The following is an 18,866-nucleotide window of genomic DNA, read 5'->3' on the forward strand; positions in this document are numbered from 1 at the left end:
GCAAGTCAGGTAATCTATAACCTGAGGAGTCCCTGTACCTAGAAAGCAGATTCCTCTTATTTTTGGTACTAAAACAAAGATACATTTATACTCAGTGCCCAATCACTGGTTGGCTGCCAGTGACTAGTAGTGTTAGCAGTGGTCGGTGTTGGGGGTGCATCTTTTTGTGCAGTGTATCAATGACTTAGATGATGGAATAGATGGCATTGTCGCCAAGATTGCAGATGACAAGAAGATTGGTGAAGGAGCTGGTAATGTTGAGGAAACAGGTATGCTGCAGAAGGATTTAGACAAATTAGAATGGGCAATAAAGTGGCAAATGAAATACGATGTTGGTAAATGCATGGTCATGCACTTTGGTAGTAGAAATAAATGTGCGGACTATTTTCTAAATGGGGAGAAAATCCAAAAATCTGAAATGCAAAGGGAGTCCTTGGGCAGAACACCCTAAAGGCTAACTTGGAGGCTGAGTCGTTGGTGAGGAAGGCAAATGTAATGTTAGCACTCATTTCAAGAAGTTTTGAATAAAAGAGCAGGAATGTGATGCTGAGGCTTTATAAGGCACTGGCGAGGCCTCACTTTGAGTATTGTGAACAGTTTTGGGCTCCTCATTTAAGAAAAGATATGCTGTCTTTGGAGAGGGTCCAGAGGAAGTTCACAAGGATGATTCCAGGAATGAAAGGGCTATCACACAAGCAACGTTTAATGGCTCTGGGTCGGTACTTGCTGGAATTTAGAGGGATGAAAGAGATCCCATTGAAACCTTTTGAATGTTGAAAAGCCTGGACAGAGTACATGTGGAAATAATGTTTCCCATGGTGGGGGAGTCTAGGACAAGAGGGCACAGCCTCAAAATAGAGGGGTGTCCATTTATAATAGAGATGCAGAGAAATTTCTTTAGCTAGAGGGTGATGAATTTGTAAAATTTGTTAACACAGGCATTTGTGGGGGACAGTTTATTGGTTGAATGCTTGATAGAGGGAAAGTTTGAAAGGTTCTTGGTTGGACAGAGCATCGAACCTCATGGGTAGCAGGTGGGGCAATGGGGTAGAGAAGGGGATGAAAGGATCATGAATGATTGAATGGTGGAGAAAACTCAATGGGCCAAATGGCCTAAATCTGCTTCTATGTTTTATGGTTTTATGGTCTTAAGGTATTTATTGTAGAAAGACATTTAAGTAAATGGTGCAGACATTCCCTCAGTCAGGTGTTATAATCAATACAGGTGGACATGAAGGTTTTTTAATGTGCTATCGGAGCTCTCCAGCCTCTTATATAGTATGCAGTGCTGTTGATAGAAATAGATTATGGAAAGGGCTAATTGATTTGGATTGAGAATTTAGGATAAACATTTCCATATCAGAATGGGTCAGAGATCATCAAATTTTAATACTCCCTAGAATCAGTAGGATTTTATCAAGAACATCAGTATTCAGCATAGATTTTACAAATTATAACCCAAAAAGACAGCAATTAATGCACATTTGTTATACTAAACATCAATAGATGAAGAGGGAATTAATCAGAAATGGAGGAGTTTGGAGCATACAGGAAAAATAGCCATAGAACCATAGAGTTATTGAGAAGTACAGCACAGAAACAGGCCATTTGACCCATCTATTCCTTGCCAAATGATTTAAACTTCCTACTCCTATCGACCTGCACACAGACCATAGCCCTCCATATCATCCATGTATCTATCCAAACTTGTTGAAATTGAGCTTGCATGCACTGTTTGACAGGCAGCTTGTCCCATACTCTCACCACCATCTGAGTGAAGTTTACCCTCTGTTCCCTTTAAACCTCTCACCTTTCACCCTTAACCCATGTCTAGTTGTAGTCTCACACAGCCTCACAAAACTAACTTGCATTTATCCTATCTATCCCCCTCATAATTTTATAGACCTATATCAATTCTCCGCTCAATCTTGCATGTTCCAAGGAAAAAAGTACTAACCTATTCAATCTTTCCCTGTCACTCAGGTTCTCCAGTTCCAGCAACAGCTTTGTAAATTTTCTCTGTACTCTTTCAACCTTATTTACATCTTTCCTGTAGGTAGGTGACCATTACTGCACACGTACTTCAAATTAGGCTTCACCAATGTCTTATACAACTTCAACAACATTTCATCTCTTGTTCTCAATACTTTGATTTATGAAGTCAACGTGGCAAATGCTGCCACTTTCAATGAATTATTCACCTTTATTACAAGATCACTTTGTTCCATCACACTCCTCAGTGCTCTATCATTCACAGTTCAAGATTCAAGATTCAAGTACATTTATTATCAAAGAATGCATAAATTATAGCAGCCCTAAGCCTCATTTATCAGTTTGTCATATTAGCCGGCATGAAGCACAACAGCTGGGGCAGTCTTCATAGCCTCAGCACCATGGAGATAATGATCATGGAGAATGGGCAATATTGGCTCTTGTCCCAACCATCACCCTGTCTTGTCAATCTATCTGGGCTGGCATTTAAATTGACCAAGCAATGGATCAGTGAAAGACTCTGGTGCCCTGGAGAGAGGTAAGTTCCATCTGCCATTTTTTCAGCAGGTCCAGATCCTGCTGCAAGCCTGATAGTCTTCCTTACTGTCCATTACACCTTCAAATTTGGTGTCATCCACAAATCTGATGACCCTGTTCACCACATTATCATCCAGATCATTGATATAAATGACAATCAACAATGGACCCAGCACCAATCCCTGCGGCACTCAACTAGTCACAGAACTCCAGTCAGAGAGGCCACCATATACTACCATTCTCTGGATTTTCCCACAAGGCCAAGGTCTAATGTTGAATGCCAAAAGACTGAACATTCTTGACCAACTTCCCATGTTGGACCTTGTGAAAGACCTTGCTAAAGTCCACATTGACAACATCTACTGCCTTGCGTTCATTAACTTTCCTGGTAACTTACTCAAACAACTCTATAAGATTGCCTAGACATGACCTATCATGAAGAAAGTTATGCTAACAATCCCTAATCAGTCCATGTCTATCCAAAAACCGATCTATCCAGTTACTTAGAATATATTCCAATACCTTTCCTTCTACTGATGTCAGGTTCACCGGCCTGGTTTATTTTTACAGCCTTTCTTAAACAGCAGAACAACATTAGCAAACCTCCAATCCTCTGGTACCTCACTAGCGTTCGAGGGAACACCTTGTCAAACCCTAGGGATTTATTCACCCTAATTTGCCTCAAGACAGCAAACACCTCTTTATAGGGCCCATGACCTCACTGCCACTTTGCCTCACTTCTTTAGACTGTGTGTAACTCTCCTGAGTGAAATTTAAATTTAAAGTATTTTGGTTCTTTAAATCTGGTGCCATTAATCAGAGCCTAATCTTTGTCAGTTATGGTATTAATTTCTTTGATAGCATTTGATGCACCATCAATAACTCACGCCGAGACTTAGGAAGTGAGATATCGGCTTTTATTGACTGAAGAACAACACTACATCCTAGGAAATGAGGGAGAGCAGCAGGCCACAGTCGCCTTTATACAGGGGTCTGTGGGAGGAGCCACAGGGGCAGTCAGCAGGGTCTTGGGAGGAGCCACAGGAGCAGTCAGACAGGTATATCTAGTTCACCACATTCACCCCCCCTTTGTTTAAAAAAAAATTCCCAAGCATATTTACAGGTTAAGTCGATCAGGTGGTCGAATCGTTCGCTGCGATCTACGTAGCTCCGGCTGCAATTGCACAGGAGCCGGAGGTGATGACGGCACAGGTGCCGGAGGTGGTGTGTGCTCCGGAGGCGGAGAGTGGGTTAATTCTGTCCCAACAGGAGGTGTCAGGGATCCCTCGCGTGTGAGCGAGGTCCCTGGAACAGACGCATACGGAGTCTGTGTGGGGCACGGTGCGCGCGGAGTCACCTCGGGTACAGGGTGCATAGTTACCGTGGAGTGCTCGGGGTAGTGGTCTGCTGCTCCGGCGGGCGCCAGGTCGCGGACAGAGACCATGTCCTCCCGCCCATCAGGCAAGACCACGTAGGCATACTGGGGATTAGCATGCAGGAGGTGAACCTTCTCGACCAGTGGTGAGTACTTATTACTCCTCGCATGTTTACGCAGCAGCACTGGCCCCGGGGACGTCAGCCAAACTGGCAGGGTGGTCCCAGTGACAGACTTCCTGGGAAAAGAGAATAAGCGTTCGTGAGGGGTGGCATTAGTGGACGTACACAACAGGGAGCGGATAGAGTGGAGTGCCTCAGGGAGGACCTCCTGCCATCGGGAGACCGGCAACCCTTGTGACTTAAGGGCTAAAAGTATGGCCTTCCACACTGTGGCATTCTCCCTCTCCACCTGGCCATTCCCCCGGGAATTATAACTCGTGGTGCGACTAGTAGCTATGCCCCTAGCAAGCAGGAACCGGCGCAACTCGTCACTCATAAAGGAGGACCCTCTATCACTGTGGACATAGCAGGGATATCCGAACAGAGTGAAGAGCTGGCGCAGGACTTTTATGACCGACGTGGTAGTAGTGTCGGGGCAGGGAACGGCAAAGGGGAATCGCGAGTACTCGTCAATAATACTGAGAAAGTAGACATTGCGGTCGGTGGAGGGAAGGGGGCCCTTAAAGTCAATACTCAGTCGCTCAAAAGGGCGGGTGGCCTTGACAAGCTGCGCAGTGTCAGGACGGTAGAAGTGCGGTTTGCACTCAGCGCAGATCTGGCAGTCCCTGGTCATCGTCCTGATGTCCTCCAGGGAGTACGGCAGGTTCCGGGCTTTAATGAAATGATAAAACCGGGTGACCCCCGGGTGGCAAAGTTGGGCATGAAGGGCATACAGCTGGTCGAGCTGGGCACTAGCACACGGTCCCCGGGATAGGGCATCAGACGGTTCATTGAGCCTGCCAGGCCGGTACAGGATATCGTAAGTATAGGTGGAGAGTTCTATTCTCCATCGCAAAATTTTATCATTTTTGATTTTGCCCCGCTGTTGGCTGCTGAACATGAACGCAACCGAGCGCTGGTCGGTCAGCAAGGTGAACCTTCTGCCGGCGAGATAGTGCCTCCAGTGCCGAATAGCTTCCACTATGGCTTGGGCTTCTTTCTCCACCATGGAGTGCCGAAGTTCAGAGCCTTGAAGGGTACGAGAAAAAAACGCCACTGGCCTGCCTTCCTGATTGAGGGTAGCAGCCAGCGCGACGTCAGAGGCGTCACTCTCTACTTGGAAGGGAATGGTCTCGTCTACCGCATGCATCGTTGCTTTGGCAATGTCCCCTTTAATGCAGCTGAAGGCCGCGCGGGCCTCGGCAGAGAGGGGAAAGGTGGTAGACTTGACCAGGGGGCGGGCCTTGTCCGCGTAATGGGGAACCCATTGGGCGTAATAGGAAAAAAAACCCAGGCACCGCCGGAGGGCCTTGAGAGTAGTGGGAAGAGGGAGTTCTAACAGGGGGCGCATACGGTCGGGGTCAGGGCCAATGACCCCGTTCTCCACGACATACCCAAGGATAGCGAGTCGTGAGGTTCTAAACACACACTTGTCCTTGTTATAAGTGAGGTTCAAAGCATTGGCCACCTGGAAAAAACGTTGGAGGTTGGCGTCATGGTCCGACCAGTCGCGACCACAGATGGTGATGTTATCTAGATAGGGAAATGTGGCCGTCAGTTTGTACTGGTCCACCATCCGGTCCATCTCCCTCTGGAAGACTGAGACCCCATTTGTGACACCAAATGGGACGCACAGAAAGTGATAGAGCCTGCCACCCGCCTCGAAGGCGGTGTAGGGGCGGTCCTCTGGGCGGATGGGGAGCTGGTGATAAGCGGATTTCAGATCTATTGTCGAGTACACCTTGTACTGAGCTATCTGGTTGACCATATCCGCGATGCGGGGTAGGGGGTACGCGTCAAGCTGCGTGAATCTATTGATGGTCTGGCTGTAGTCCACATCCATCCTATTTTTCTGCCCAGTCCGAACAACGACCACCTGGGACCGCCATGGGCTTGTGCTTGGCTCAATGATCCCCTCCCTGAGCAGCCGCTGCACCTCTGAATGAATAAAGGCCCTGTCCCCCGCACTGTACCTCCTACTTTTAGTTGCCACAGGTTTACAGTCGGGGGTCAGGTTGGTGAACAGCGATGGGGGAGGGATCTTGAGGGTGGAGAGGTTGCAAATAGTGTCAGCAGCACAGCTATCGGCATGGTGCTGGGCGGGATGTGTGGTTCGGTGTGTATGTGTGTGTGGTAACGGAGTATATGGCGAAGTCCCACCAAACTGAGGATTCCTGACAGTGAGCGGTGGGAGAGGCCCGTCATATGCCATTGTCACACTTTCGAGATGGCTCTGGAAGTCCAGCCCCAATAGCACAGGTGCGCACAGCCGAGGCATGACCAGGAACGCAAAGTTCCGATATTCTGTGCCCTGCACCACCAATGTCGCTACACAACCCACCCGGATGTCTGTGGAATGCGACCCTGAAGCCAAGGTGATCTTCTGACGGACCGGCCGTGTCACGAGTCCGCAGCGTTTCACTGTGGCCGGGTCAATAAAACTCTCAGTGCTGCCCGTGTCAAACAGGCAGCTAGTCCTGTGCCCCTCCACCAGGATGTCCATCATCGACCTTGCGAGCTGGTGTGGGGCGCTTTGGTCGAGGGTCACGGAAGCCAGCGTTGAACGGGGCGTGTCGGGGGCGGGGCCTGGTGACGCCGGCAAAGTTGGCCGCTCACATCCGGGCATGCAAGATGGCGAGTCGGGGGCGGGGCCTGGTGACGCCGGCAAAGATGGTTGTCCACATCCGGTCATGCAAAATGGCGGCCCCCAGGTCTCAGACGCAGCGCTGCTCGACCCCGGGCGCGGTTTAGACTTACAGACCTTGGCGAAATGGCCCTTCTTCCCACAGCTGGAACAAGTCGCTTCGCGCGCCGGGCAGCTGTTTCTGGCATGTTTCAGAAGCCCAAAAAAGTAACAGAGTTTCATACCTGGCGAATTCGTGGGGTTTGAGATACCGCGACTGGCAGCGGCGTTGGCGAATTCGCTCGGAACCGGGGAATCGCGCGGCTGGACCTCTTCGGCGTACCGCTGCGCAGCTTCTATCGAATCGGCCGTCTCTATCGCGGAGCGTAAGGTAAGATCAGCTTTTTCCAGCAGCCGCTGGTGGATACACACTGACCGGACCCCAGTCACAAAAGCGTCTCGGACCAAGAGTTCCTTATGCTGTTCTGCTGTGAGCGCTTGGCAGTCACAAGCCCGCGCGAGTGCCTGTAGTTCGCGGAGAAATTCAGCAGTCGACTCCGTAGGCCGCTGTTTTCGTGTTGCCAAGCGGTGCCATGCATAAACTGGATTTACTGGCCGCAGGTACTGTCTTTGGAGGGCGGCAAGCGCCTCCTCATAGGTGGATATGTCCCTGATGAACGAATAAACTTTTGGGGCGACCCTCGAGAAGAGAAGTTTGTGCCGAACAGCCGAGTCGGTGGCACGAACCTCCTCTAAGTACGATTGGAAGCACACCAGCCAGTGTTCAAAGGCAAGAGCTGCTCCAGGGTCTCGGGGGTCCAAGTCTAGGCGTTCTGGGCGTAAAGCGGTTTCCATGTTGTAACTTTCAGTCAATAAAATTGATGCACCATCAATAACTCACGCCGAGACTTAGGAAGTGAGATATCGGCTTTTATTGACTGAAGAACAACACTACATCCTGGGAAATGAGGGAGAGCAGCAGGCCACAGTCGCCTTTATACAGGGGTCTGTGGGAGGAGCCACAGGGGCAATCAGCAGGGTCTTGGGAGGAGCCACAGGAGCAGTCAGACAGGTATATCTAGTTCACCACAGCATTGACCCAGAATTTGGTAAATAAGAATCTCAAAGATGCATTGGAATGATTTCCTCTCATCATAACAAAGTGCTGATCTGTTAGACTTAATTCAGTAAGCCTTTGAGAACTGGAAATAGACATGCAAAGAGTAGAAATCCAAATGAAATCCAAAAAAAACCTTGCAGAAGGTGAACAATCTGAAATAAGGTTTAAAAATCTCAGCAGGTCATGAAGCATATGTGGATATGCATACATACATACTTACATATATACATACATATGTATATATACATACACACATATATATATACATATATATATATATATACATACACATGCACATAAACTTTTTATATATGTATATATCTTGCTATGGTATCCTCTCTGAATTCAATGAATCTCCTTTCAGCTGTTGATGATTTTTAAAGCTGTTTCTTCTCTTTCAGAGTTACCAGTCGGTTCTCTTGATCCTACTACCATTGATTTGACTGAATTAGTCAATAAAATGATAAATACAACACTTGAAGGTAAAATTTATAACTATTTAAATGCTCAGAAAAGCAAAGCAATTCCAGTTAATATATTGTGGATATGACAAGATACTTACATTCAAAAAGTATTACAAGGTCCAGATGTATACTAAATATACATATAAAATATTCACAGGAGATCAACAATACTTCTCGTTGCTAGGAGTCACTTCCCATAGTTCCTTTGCACTCCACAAAGTGTCCATTCTTATATATAACAGTAAGTACTCATCATAGTTTTTAAAATTTGTCTTAAATTGTCATGCAGTAGTAAAAACTGCAGTGATATTGATTGATCTTGTGATTTTACTGCCCATAGTTTCAAGTTTCTGGAAAATTGATCCATCTATTTTCCCAATGAAATATTGTTACTGCTTAAACAACCGAAGCAATGACTTGACAGGTAAGTTTATGTCAAAGCAATTCTATAAGGAGGCATAACCATAGAACAAATATGAAAATATGACCCCTTAAAGAATTATTCTTGGTATATGTAATTATGACAATTAGGATGTTGAAATGAAATTTGCCGTAGAATTGTTTACTGCTCTTAGCCTCAGAGATGTTTCCTGCAGCCAAAAGATTTTAGGAGTAATTTCTGAGATCAAAAGCAAAAAGAACAGAAATTCTTATGTCACATTTTGTGATCCCATTTAAACTGCAGATCTAGTTATCCAAGTAGCAGAGACTCTGGCACCACAGCAGGTACTGGCTAGTGGACAGATCACACTAAGGCAGAAGGGGAATTTCCCAGTTCCCACCCCTCCCTTGCTTGTTTCTAGTTGATATCAACTCTTTGTTGCTCCTGATAACAAGAACCATATAATAAAGAGGGAAATGATTTGGCTTATAGCTCTTTGATTGAATTACCTAATTGGACTTGTGCATAGACAGAAAGAAATTTTATTTCAAATATATATCTAGCTTGCTTTGGAAAATTAGTTTTGAATTGACTTCCATCACCCTCTCAGGCTAATTTAGTAACACTTTTGAAGCCTGATGGATTGAATTGACTTTTATGTTGCTGATACAATTCTGTTTTATATATACTGCTATTAATATCACTGAGAAGTGCATTCTAAGTCATTTACTGCAATAAAAAATTTCCTTATATCCTAACTGGGCATTTTGCCATTTATCTTAAATCTATAAGAAGTCATTGACAATACTTGGTAGGTCAAGGAACATCTGCGCAGAGAGAAATTGAGTTAATGTTTTTGACATCTGTCAATTAATAATCTTTTTATCACTTTTGTTGAAAGATCATGGACTGGAATACCTTGTTTCTCTCCTTGCAGTTGCTGCCTGACTGGCTGAGTATTTTACAATTTTGCACACAAGTCACTTAATTATGCTGATTCATCTCTGTTATTCCTTAAATAATTGGAATGAAAGTATAAACTAATTAACCTTACAAAAACTTATACCATTCTAATGTTCATGATAATAATTTATTACTATAGAACATTTTAAATATTATTGTTAAGTTGCTATATTATTATAGACCAATTCTCTATGTTGTTTTTACAGATTTCACTGCTATTGTCGTTGACTTTGTGGGAAATACCACCAGTTTCTTCAAGGAGATTTTTAAATCTAACTCCATTCTCTATGGTTTCTGTTTTATTGATTATTATATATCTTTGCCATGGCCTCTTGGATACTTTCAGATCAAGAAAGCAGAAAGTTATATATTAGGGAAATACTGCTTCAGGCATAGAGGAAAAATTATGATCTGGGTATGAGGAAAGGTTTAGTAATCTTGTGGATTAAAAATATGTTATTGATCCTATGGTTGTAGGAAATACTGATGAATCTGGAAATGAGGGAAGGTGAAACATTCTCTGCATAGGAAACTGTGATCTTGAATTTGTAGAGAAATCAGTGATCCAGAGAATAAGAGTAGACTAGTGTTCCTGGGAATAGGAGAAACTTGTACTTTTAGGAATGAGGAAATGTCTTGTGAGCTTGGAGATAGGGGTTGGTTTCTTGACTCTGACAATGGGGGAAAGTCTAGTGACCTAGAAGTGGAGTGAAACTGGAAAAGGAGGAAGAATTTTGGGATCTTGGGATTGAGGGAAGAATTGGCGACCTGTGAACGAGGGAGGAGTTGATGTTCCAGGAATCAGAGAAGGGTTGGTGATTCTGGACAGGGGTGAGGGTTGGTAATCCTGGGAATGCAGAAAGAGTTGGTGATCCTCAGAATGAAGGCAAGATTTACAATCTTGTTTATTTAAAAAAAGATTAGTGATCTTCATCTTGGTCCATAGGCTAGTAATCTTGAATATAAGCTAGTTTTCAGTAAGGTTTGTATATTTTGATATTATCTCCAATGTAACTGGAATTTTAAGACTGATAGGAGTATACAATCTTTATTTGGTGGCATTTTTACTTTTAACTTACCAGATAACTTCAATGTATAAGAAAATCAAGAGGAACTTTGCAGCAAATGGTTAATTAGATTAAATCAGTTTTCCATTAATTTTGTCCTCTATTCAGTAGTTAATGGAAAAGGGGATTATTTTCGCTACAAAACGTAGTTGTACTCTTAATTCCTGCAGTTACTTCTGGCAATATTTTGTCAAATATTGAAGACCAGTTTTCTAGATCACAATGAAAATTGCACTGAAAGGACCAGCTAATAATGAATAATTGATAGTTTGGCTTCATGAGCTTGACTCGATATTATAGTATAACTTACAAGCAGAGAAAGGATATACTACAAATTTTATCTTTTTAATGTGAGTGTAACATAAAGGAATTTTATAGTAGGATAGAACAAATCCTGTATCCAACCGATAAGATATCAATAATTCTCTTTTTACAGTAGGTAAGACATGCAAAGTAGGAAAGTTAATTTGAATTAAGCTTCTCATAATTCTATTTTGACTTGTGGCTCACCTAGTACAAAATACAGGATATGGAATTCATAGCAACAGCAGTGTTCATAGTTGTCTCCTACAGCTGAGTAAATGCTTTTGGAAATTTTATGTGTGAAGCATCTGATATCTCTTCACAGAAGAGGAAAAGCGGTCAGAATGATTGTGATAAGTCAAAATAACATAACACACCAATGCATTGCATGTTTGTCCCAAAAAAGGATAGACAGTTACTTTAATTGAGAAATCATATGAGTTACTATTCTCTAAATTGTGAGACAGGCTACAGTAATTAGAGAAGAGATTAATTTAAAATCTATTTCCATTGCAGTGAGTAAAAACGAGACGGACTGCATTTTCATCTGTGTTATGGCTGGTGTTATGGGTGAGCTGCTTTCTTGTTATGCTCTAACACATTCAAAATTTGCAATTGAGTATTTTATTGCAGATGTCCAATATGAATGACCTAACCTTCTAATCAACAAAATCTTCTTGAAGGTGATGGATTTTAGTTCATATTTCTTAGTCTGTATCCTAACTTATAATTCATTGGAAAGATCAATTGTCAGAATTGTTTCCTATTCCGAACAAAATTCTCAGTACAATTGTAAATTAGTATGGCAACTTGATTTTATGTAAACGCATTAGAAGAAAGGAATTTTTATATTAACTCCTATGTTCAGTAGATAAGAGCTTTGCATTGTAACATTATATTTGTGATGTTCTGTACTTCATCATGGCATATTAGTGGTCACTCTGGATAAAGACTTAGACTTTATCACTGGTACTTTGAGACACCATCACCGACCTCATCAAATCTGGAGAACTCCCATCCACTGCCACCGAACTTATACAGTAGTTCCCTTACCCCATACTGTTTGCTTCTACCTCCGACCCAAGATCCACAAACCTGATGGTCTGGGTAGGCCTACTGCCACTGCCTGCTCCTGTCCCAGTGAACTCGTGTCCTCATACCTCGACTCTATTCTATCCACCATGGTTCAGTCCCTTCCCACCTGCATCCATGATACTACTCATGCTCTCGTTCTCCTGAGTAACTTTCAATTTCCTAGCCCTGCCCACCTCACTTTCACCATGGATGTCTAGCCTCTATACACTTCTATCTCCCATTAAAGCTCTCCACCTCTTTCTTCAGAATAAGAATCAGAATCAGGTTTAATATCATCTGTATGTGATATGAAATTTGTTAACTTAGCAGCAGCAATACATAATCTAGCAGAGAGAGACAAATAATAATAACAATAAATAAAACATAATAAATAAATAAACAAATTAATCAATTACTTATATTGAATAGTATTTTTAAAAATATTCAAAAACAAAAATACTGTATATTTAAAAAAGTGAGGTAGTGTCTAAAGCTTCATTGTCCATTGAAGAATCGGATGGCAGAGGGGAAGAAGCTGATTCTGAATCGCTGAGTGTGTGCCTTCAGGCTTCTGTACCTCCTACCTGAAGGTAACAGTGAGAAAAGGGCATGCCCTGGGTGCTGGAAGTCTTTAATAATGGACGCTGCCTTTCTGAGACACTGCTCCCTGAAGATGTCCTGGGTACTTTGTAGGCTAGTACCCAAGATGGAGCTGACTAGATTTACAACCTTCTGCAGCTTCTTTTGGTCCTGTGCAGTAGCCCCTCCATACCAAACAGTGATGCAGCCTGTCAGAATGCTCTCCATGGTACAACTATAGAAGTTTTTGACTGTATTTGTTGACGTGACAAATCTCTTCAAACTCCTAATAAAGTATAGCTGCTGTCTTTGCCTTCTTTATGACTACATCAATATGTTGGGACCAGGTTAGATTCTCAGAGATCTTGATGCCCAGGAACTTGAAACTGCTTAGTGATCCCTCAATCCACTTCTGATCCCTCAATGAGGATTGGTATGTGTTCCTTTGTCTTATCCTTCCTGAAGTCCACAATCAGCTCTTTTGTCTTACTGACGTTGAATGCCAGGTTCTTAATAAAAGAACCAAACAATTGCCTCCTCCCTCTGGCAGAAATGGTCCTCATCCTCAACAACTTTTCCTTAGGCTCCTCCCACCTTCTGCAAACTCAAGGTGTAGCCATGTAGCATGGGCCGCAGCTATACCTGCCTCTTCATTGGCTACATAGATCAGTCCATGTTCCATGCCATCTCTGGTAATGCGTCCCAACTCTTCCTCTGCTACATTGATAACAGCATCGTTATGGCTTCATGAAACCATGCTGAGCACGTCAATTTCATCAACTTTGACTCTAACTTCCATCCTGCCCTTAAATTCACTTGGTCCATTTCTGACAACTCCTTCTTCTTTTTCAATCTATCTGCCTCCATCTCTGGAGACAAACTGTCTACCAATACACAATCTTTTATAAACCTACCAGTTCCCATGGTTATTTTGACCATACTTTTTCCCACCCTGACTCCTGTAAAAATGTTATTCCCTTTACTCAGTTCCTTCATCTCTCCTGCATATGTTCCCAGAATATAGCTTTCCTTGTCAAGATATCAGAAACATCCTCCTCCTTCACTCCCCTTCCCTTCTTCATCCATTCTCCACACAGATCTCTTTCCTACTGATCACCTCCCCCTGGGTCCCCTCCTCTTTCCCTGTCTCCTATCAGATTCCTTTCTCTCCGGCCACTTATCTTCCCAACCAGTGCCAGACTTACCGAGTTGCAATGAGCATCACTACAGCAATGCTACAGGGTCTCATGAAGAGCAGTTACATGTTTTGACTTAGATCAGGACAGTGCTACTCAGGAGTATTTGTTATAGGAGAGGATATTTTGTGTGGATCTTGGGTCAGAGGTAGAAGCAAGTAGTGTGGGGTAAGGGAAATACAATGCAAGTTATCAGCTATGCTACTGTCCCAGCATAAAGTTATAGACAGATAGTCCTTGGATGGCTCTGAAATAGGAAGGAGGTAAGGTGACAGAACAGCTTGTCAGGCCCCTCCACTTGTCACTGTTTAAAATGAAGGAAAATAGTTCTGGAGACTGTCCTAATGTGAAAAGGGCCAGGAAAACCAAGTTGTAGCAGGGAAATGACATCAGGTCAAGCAATCAAGTTTAACCAATATTTCAAACAACACACACACACAAAATGCTGGAGGAACTTGGCAGACCAGGCTGCATTTATGGAAAAGAGTACAGTCGATGTTTGAGGCCGAAACCTCAGTCCTGGTGAGAAGCTGACTGTACTCTTCTCCATAGATGCTGCCTGGCCTGCTGAGTTCCTCCAGTGTCTTGTGTGTGTCGCTTGGATATCCAGCCTCTGCAGATTTTCTCTTGTTTGTGATTGGACTAGCCAATATTTCAATCATGTTTAACCAAGATTTCTTCCATGCAATATGTAATTATCATGTGTGGAGCTTAACTAACCTGCTAACCTTGCTCAACAACGTCTTCCAACCAGGAATGGCATTCCAGTAGTACTTCCAGGCCCAGGTGTTTGCTGCTTGGATTAAGTACAGATTAAGATTATAAAGGGAAGGTACAGAATGAGTGTTATGAAGTGTCACCATCCTTCACAATCCAGATGAGGGTGGAGATGAGATTTTCAATTTTGCCGCTGATGTCACATTTTGCATTTTTCTGATAAATAAATAAGCCATTTCTGGAAATCCAGAACTGGTGTGTCATGATTGGAAGTGCCAGTAGCTGACTATGTTGGGTGAGTTATAGTCACATGGCCCCATTGAAACTATTGAAATCATTAATTGTGATAGTGGTACGTCCCAACCTGTAGCCATTGTTGCTGTTTTTATGAAATCCAGTATCATTTCCCACTTCTCATAATCGACACTGAAGGCTTTCACTAGCATCTTTGAAAATGAAACACAGAACATCTGTGGTTCTGACAGTCCCCCCCTTTAAACATAACTGTGAGGGTATGGCTTTGCATTTACCCAAACTAGCCGGGTCTTCTTTGCTTGACAAATGCTGAGAAGTATTACATCTGCTCTCTGGATTAATGGCTTGAAGGTGGCTTTCTTCCAGGTGGAAATTGTTTGGGTTTCTTTATAGGCAGTTCTTTCACTGCCTGTACTGGTATACTAAGAATGTAGGACTTGTGGTTCAGAATCTTAGTCCTAACAGTAAGCTTGTTATGCTTTTGCGTCAGTTTGGTAATCAGCTGAATTTGCTGTCTGTCTCTCCAATGCTTACACTGAGTTCTTCATCAAGAGAAATTTCATCTGTTATGACTGTTGCCACCATAGCATTGCTGAGTTTGATCATGGGCAAAGGATATTGTCTTGTCTCATAACCATATACTTGTTGACACTGGTAATGAGAGAGAACATGACACATGCATGAAGAGGATGCTCCGTTATCTGCTAAACATGATTATCTGTTTGGGCAGCTGGGCAGCATCATCAACACTAGAAAACTCTCTGATCAGGACTTGTAGCAACATTGCCTTGGCTTTCAATCTATACAGATGCAAGAGCCACAAACAGTTCAGATTCCATCACGCTGAGCACCAGTGCCCCCCAGGTCTGTGTGCTCAGCCACCACTGTTCACACTGCTAATGCATAGTTGAACTGCCAAATCCATTTCTAACCACATCATTAGGTTAACTGATGACACAACAGTGGCTGGCCTCATCAGCAACAATGAATAAACAGCATACAGAGAGAAGGTAGAGCATCTTGTATGAACACACCAACCTGAGTTTCAATGTGGACAAGACTAATGAGATGGTTTCAAGTTCAAGAAGATGCAGGCTGACCACTTTCTACTGCACATCAACGACTTCTCCATGGAGAGAGTCAGGAGCACCAAGTTTCTGTGCGTACACATAACCGATGATCTCACCTCGTCCCACAACACTGCCCCTTTAGCCAAGAGAGCAGATCACCACATGTACTTCCCGAGAAAACTGAGGCAAGCAAGGCTCCACAACCCCTATTCTCACTGCTTTCTACTGGAGCGCCATGCAGAGTGTCCCGACCATCTGCATCACGGTCTGGTATGGGAATGGCAATGCATTAGGCTGGAAAATAATGAGGACGGCTGTAAAAGTCATCTGGGTCTCTCTCTTTCTCCTCCCCCCCCCCCACTCCAGAGATATATCAGAAATGCTGCATACATACTTCCTCCAGCCTTGTCAAAGATCCCCTCCCACTAGCTCTTCAACCTCCTGCCATCAGGTAGGAGGTAATGCAGCATTACAACTAGAACTGTCAGGCTGGCTGACAGCTTCTTCCCCTAGGCTGTTACACCCTGTCTGCCCCCACCCACTCCCCGACTCACAGACACACTCTCATCCTGCACTGGTCACTTTTCATCTTTTACTGCTGCTGTTTCACATAGTTTTTGTTTGTTTTATTATACTAGTGTCAATAACTTTATACTGTCATATATAAACATGCACCTTGCACTTGATGTCAACCTGTCAATCTTCAGGACATGCCACTCAGGGACTGAGTGACAAGTATTTTGTGACTTGTCTGTGCTGCATCCTAACTATGCGCTGTGTGTGGTTAAATGTACTCTGTTTTGCATCTTGGCCCCAGAGCAATGACGTATCGTTTTACTACACACGTGTATGGTTGAATGGCAAAAAACTTGAACTGAACTTGAACTTGAAACCTGTGAATCCAGAGGGAAAGTGTAAATCCACAACAGGAAAAATGAGGTCTGATAAAGTAGGGGGCTTCAGGTAGGCCTGCTCCACTTTATTCTTTATTTGAGACCACCTTGGCACAGTGGTCAGTGTAGCTCCAGGAATTTGGGTAAATACTGACCTCAGGAGTAGCCTGTGCAAAGTTAGCATATTTTCCCTGTGACCATGTGCATTTTCACTGTTGGATTTCCAAAGATTTGTCAGTTGGCTGATCAGCTGTTATAAATTGCTCCTAGTGAAGCTGAAGAGGCTAAGGTAACCCTCAGAGGCTGAAGAACTTAAAAGGAGTACATGGGGATGTGAAAGAGAATAAATTGTCCTGGGCCCTAATGATGAGCTGAATGACCTCTTTTTTGTGACATAATGTAAGTAGAAACATAAAAATATAGAAAACCTACAGCACAATACAGGCCCTTCGGCCCACAATGCTGTGCCGAACATGTACTTACTTTAGAAATTACCTAAGGTTACACATAACCCTCTATTTTTCTGAGCTCCATGTACCTGTCCAGGAGTCTCTTAAAAGACACAACTGTTCCTGCCTCCACCACCGTTGCCAGCAGCCCATTCCACGCACTCACCACTCTGCATAAAAATTCTACCCCTGACTTCTCCTCTGTACCTACCTCCAAGCACCTTAAAACTATGCCCTCTTATGTTAGCCATTTCAGCTGTGGGAGAAAGCCTCTGACTATCCACACAATCAGTGCCTTTCATCATCTTATACACCTCTATCAGGTCGCCTCTCATCCTCCGTCGCACCAAGGAGAAAAGGCCGAGTTCACTCAACTATTCTCATAAGGCATGCTCCGCAATCCAGGCAACATCCTTGTAAATCTCGTCTGCATCCTTTCTATAGTTTCCACATCCTTCCTGTAGTGAGGACTGAGCACAGTACTCCAAGTGGGGTCTGAATTAGGGTCCTATATAGCTGCAACATTACGCCTCAGCTCTTAAACTCAATCCCACGATTGATGAAGGCCAATGCACCGTACGCCCTCTTAAACACACAGTCAACCTGCGCAGCAAATTTGAGTATCCTATGGATTTAGACACCAAAATCCCTCTGATCCTCCAACTACCAAGAGTCTTACCATTAATGCTATATTCTGCCATCATATTTGTCCTTCCAAAATGAACCACCTCATACTTATCTGCCACTTCTCAGCCCAGATTTGCATCCTATAGATGTCCCACTGTCCCACTGTAACCTCTGACAGCCCTCCACACTGTCCACAACACCCCCAACCTTTGTGTCATCAGCAGATCTACTAATCCATCCCTCCACTTCCTCAAACAGGTCATTTATAAAAATCACGAAGAGAAGGGGTTCCAGAACAGATCCCTGAGGCACACTACTGGTCACCAGCCTCCATGCAGAATATGACCCATCTACAACCACTCTTTGCCTTCTGTGGGCAAGCCAATTCTGGATCCACAAAGCAAGGTCCCCTTGGATCCCATGCCTCCTTACTTTCTCAATGAGCCTTGCATGGGGTACCTTATCAAATGCCTTGCTGAAATCCATATACACTACATCTACTGCTCTTCCTTCATCAATGTGTTTAGTCACATCCTCAAAAAATTCAATCAGGCTTGTAAGGCATGACCTGCCTTTCACAAAGCCATGCTGACTATTCTTAATCATATTATTCCTCTCCAAGTGTTCATAAATCCTGCCTCTCAGGATCTTTTCCATCAACTTAAGACACACTGGTCTATAATTTCTGGGTATCTCTAATCCCTTTCTTGAATAAGGTAAGAACATTTGCAACCCTCCAATCCTCTGGAACCCTTCCCATCTCCATTGATGATGCAAGGATCAATGCCAGAGGCTCAGCAATCTCCTCCCTTGTCTCCCATGGTAGCCTGGGGTACATCTCATCCGGTCCCAGAAAGTTATCCAACTCGATGTTTCCAAAAGCTCCAGCACATTCTCGTTCTTAATGTTTATATGCTCAGGCTTTTCAATCCCCTATAAGTCATCCCTACAATTGCCAAGATCCTTTTCCGTAGTGAATACTGAAACTAAGTATTCTTTAAATATCCCTGCTATATCCT

At 43.7% G+C, this 18,866-nt stretch overlaps 1 protein-coding gene across 1 annotated transcript in view; it reads left to right on the forward strand.

Moving 5' to 3' along the window:
* Positions 1-18,866, forward strand: part of LOC140726656 (HERV-H LTR-associating protein 1 homolog) — a 66,265-nt gene that overhangs the window by 24,589 nt on the left and 22,810 nt on the right. Inside the window, exons 4-8 of the mRNA XM_073043320.1 lie at positions 8,210-8,290; positions 8,430-8,513; positions 8,613-8,696; positions 9,824-9,907; positions 11,504-11,557. Of these exons, the coding sequence (XP_072899421.1) occupies positions 8,210-8,290; positions 8,430-8,513; positions 8,613-8,696; positions 9,824-9,907; positions 11,504-11,557 (387 nt within the window). The remainder of the gene's footprint in view (positions 1-8,209; positions 8,291-8,429; positions 8,514-8,612; positions 8,697-9,823; positions 9,908-11,503; positions 11,558-18,866) is intronic.

The sequence above is a fragment of the Hemitrygon akajei genome, chromosome 1, assembly GCF_048418815.1.
Source record: "Hemitrygon akajei chromosome 1, sHemAka1.3, whole genome shotgun sequence".
NCBI classification, from domain to species: Eukaryota; Metazoa; Chordata; class Chondrichthyes; order Myliobatiformes; family Dasyatidae; genus Hemitrygon; species Hemitrygon akajei.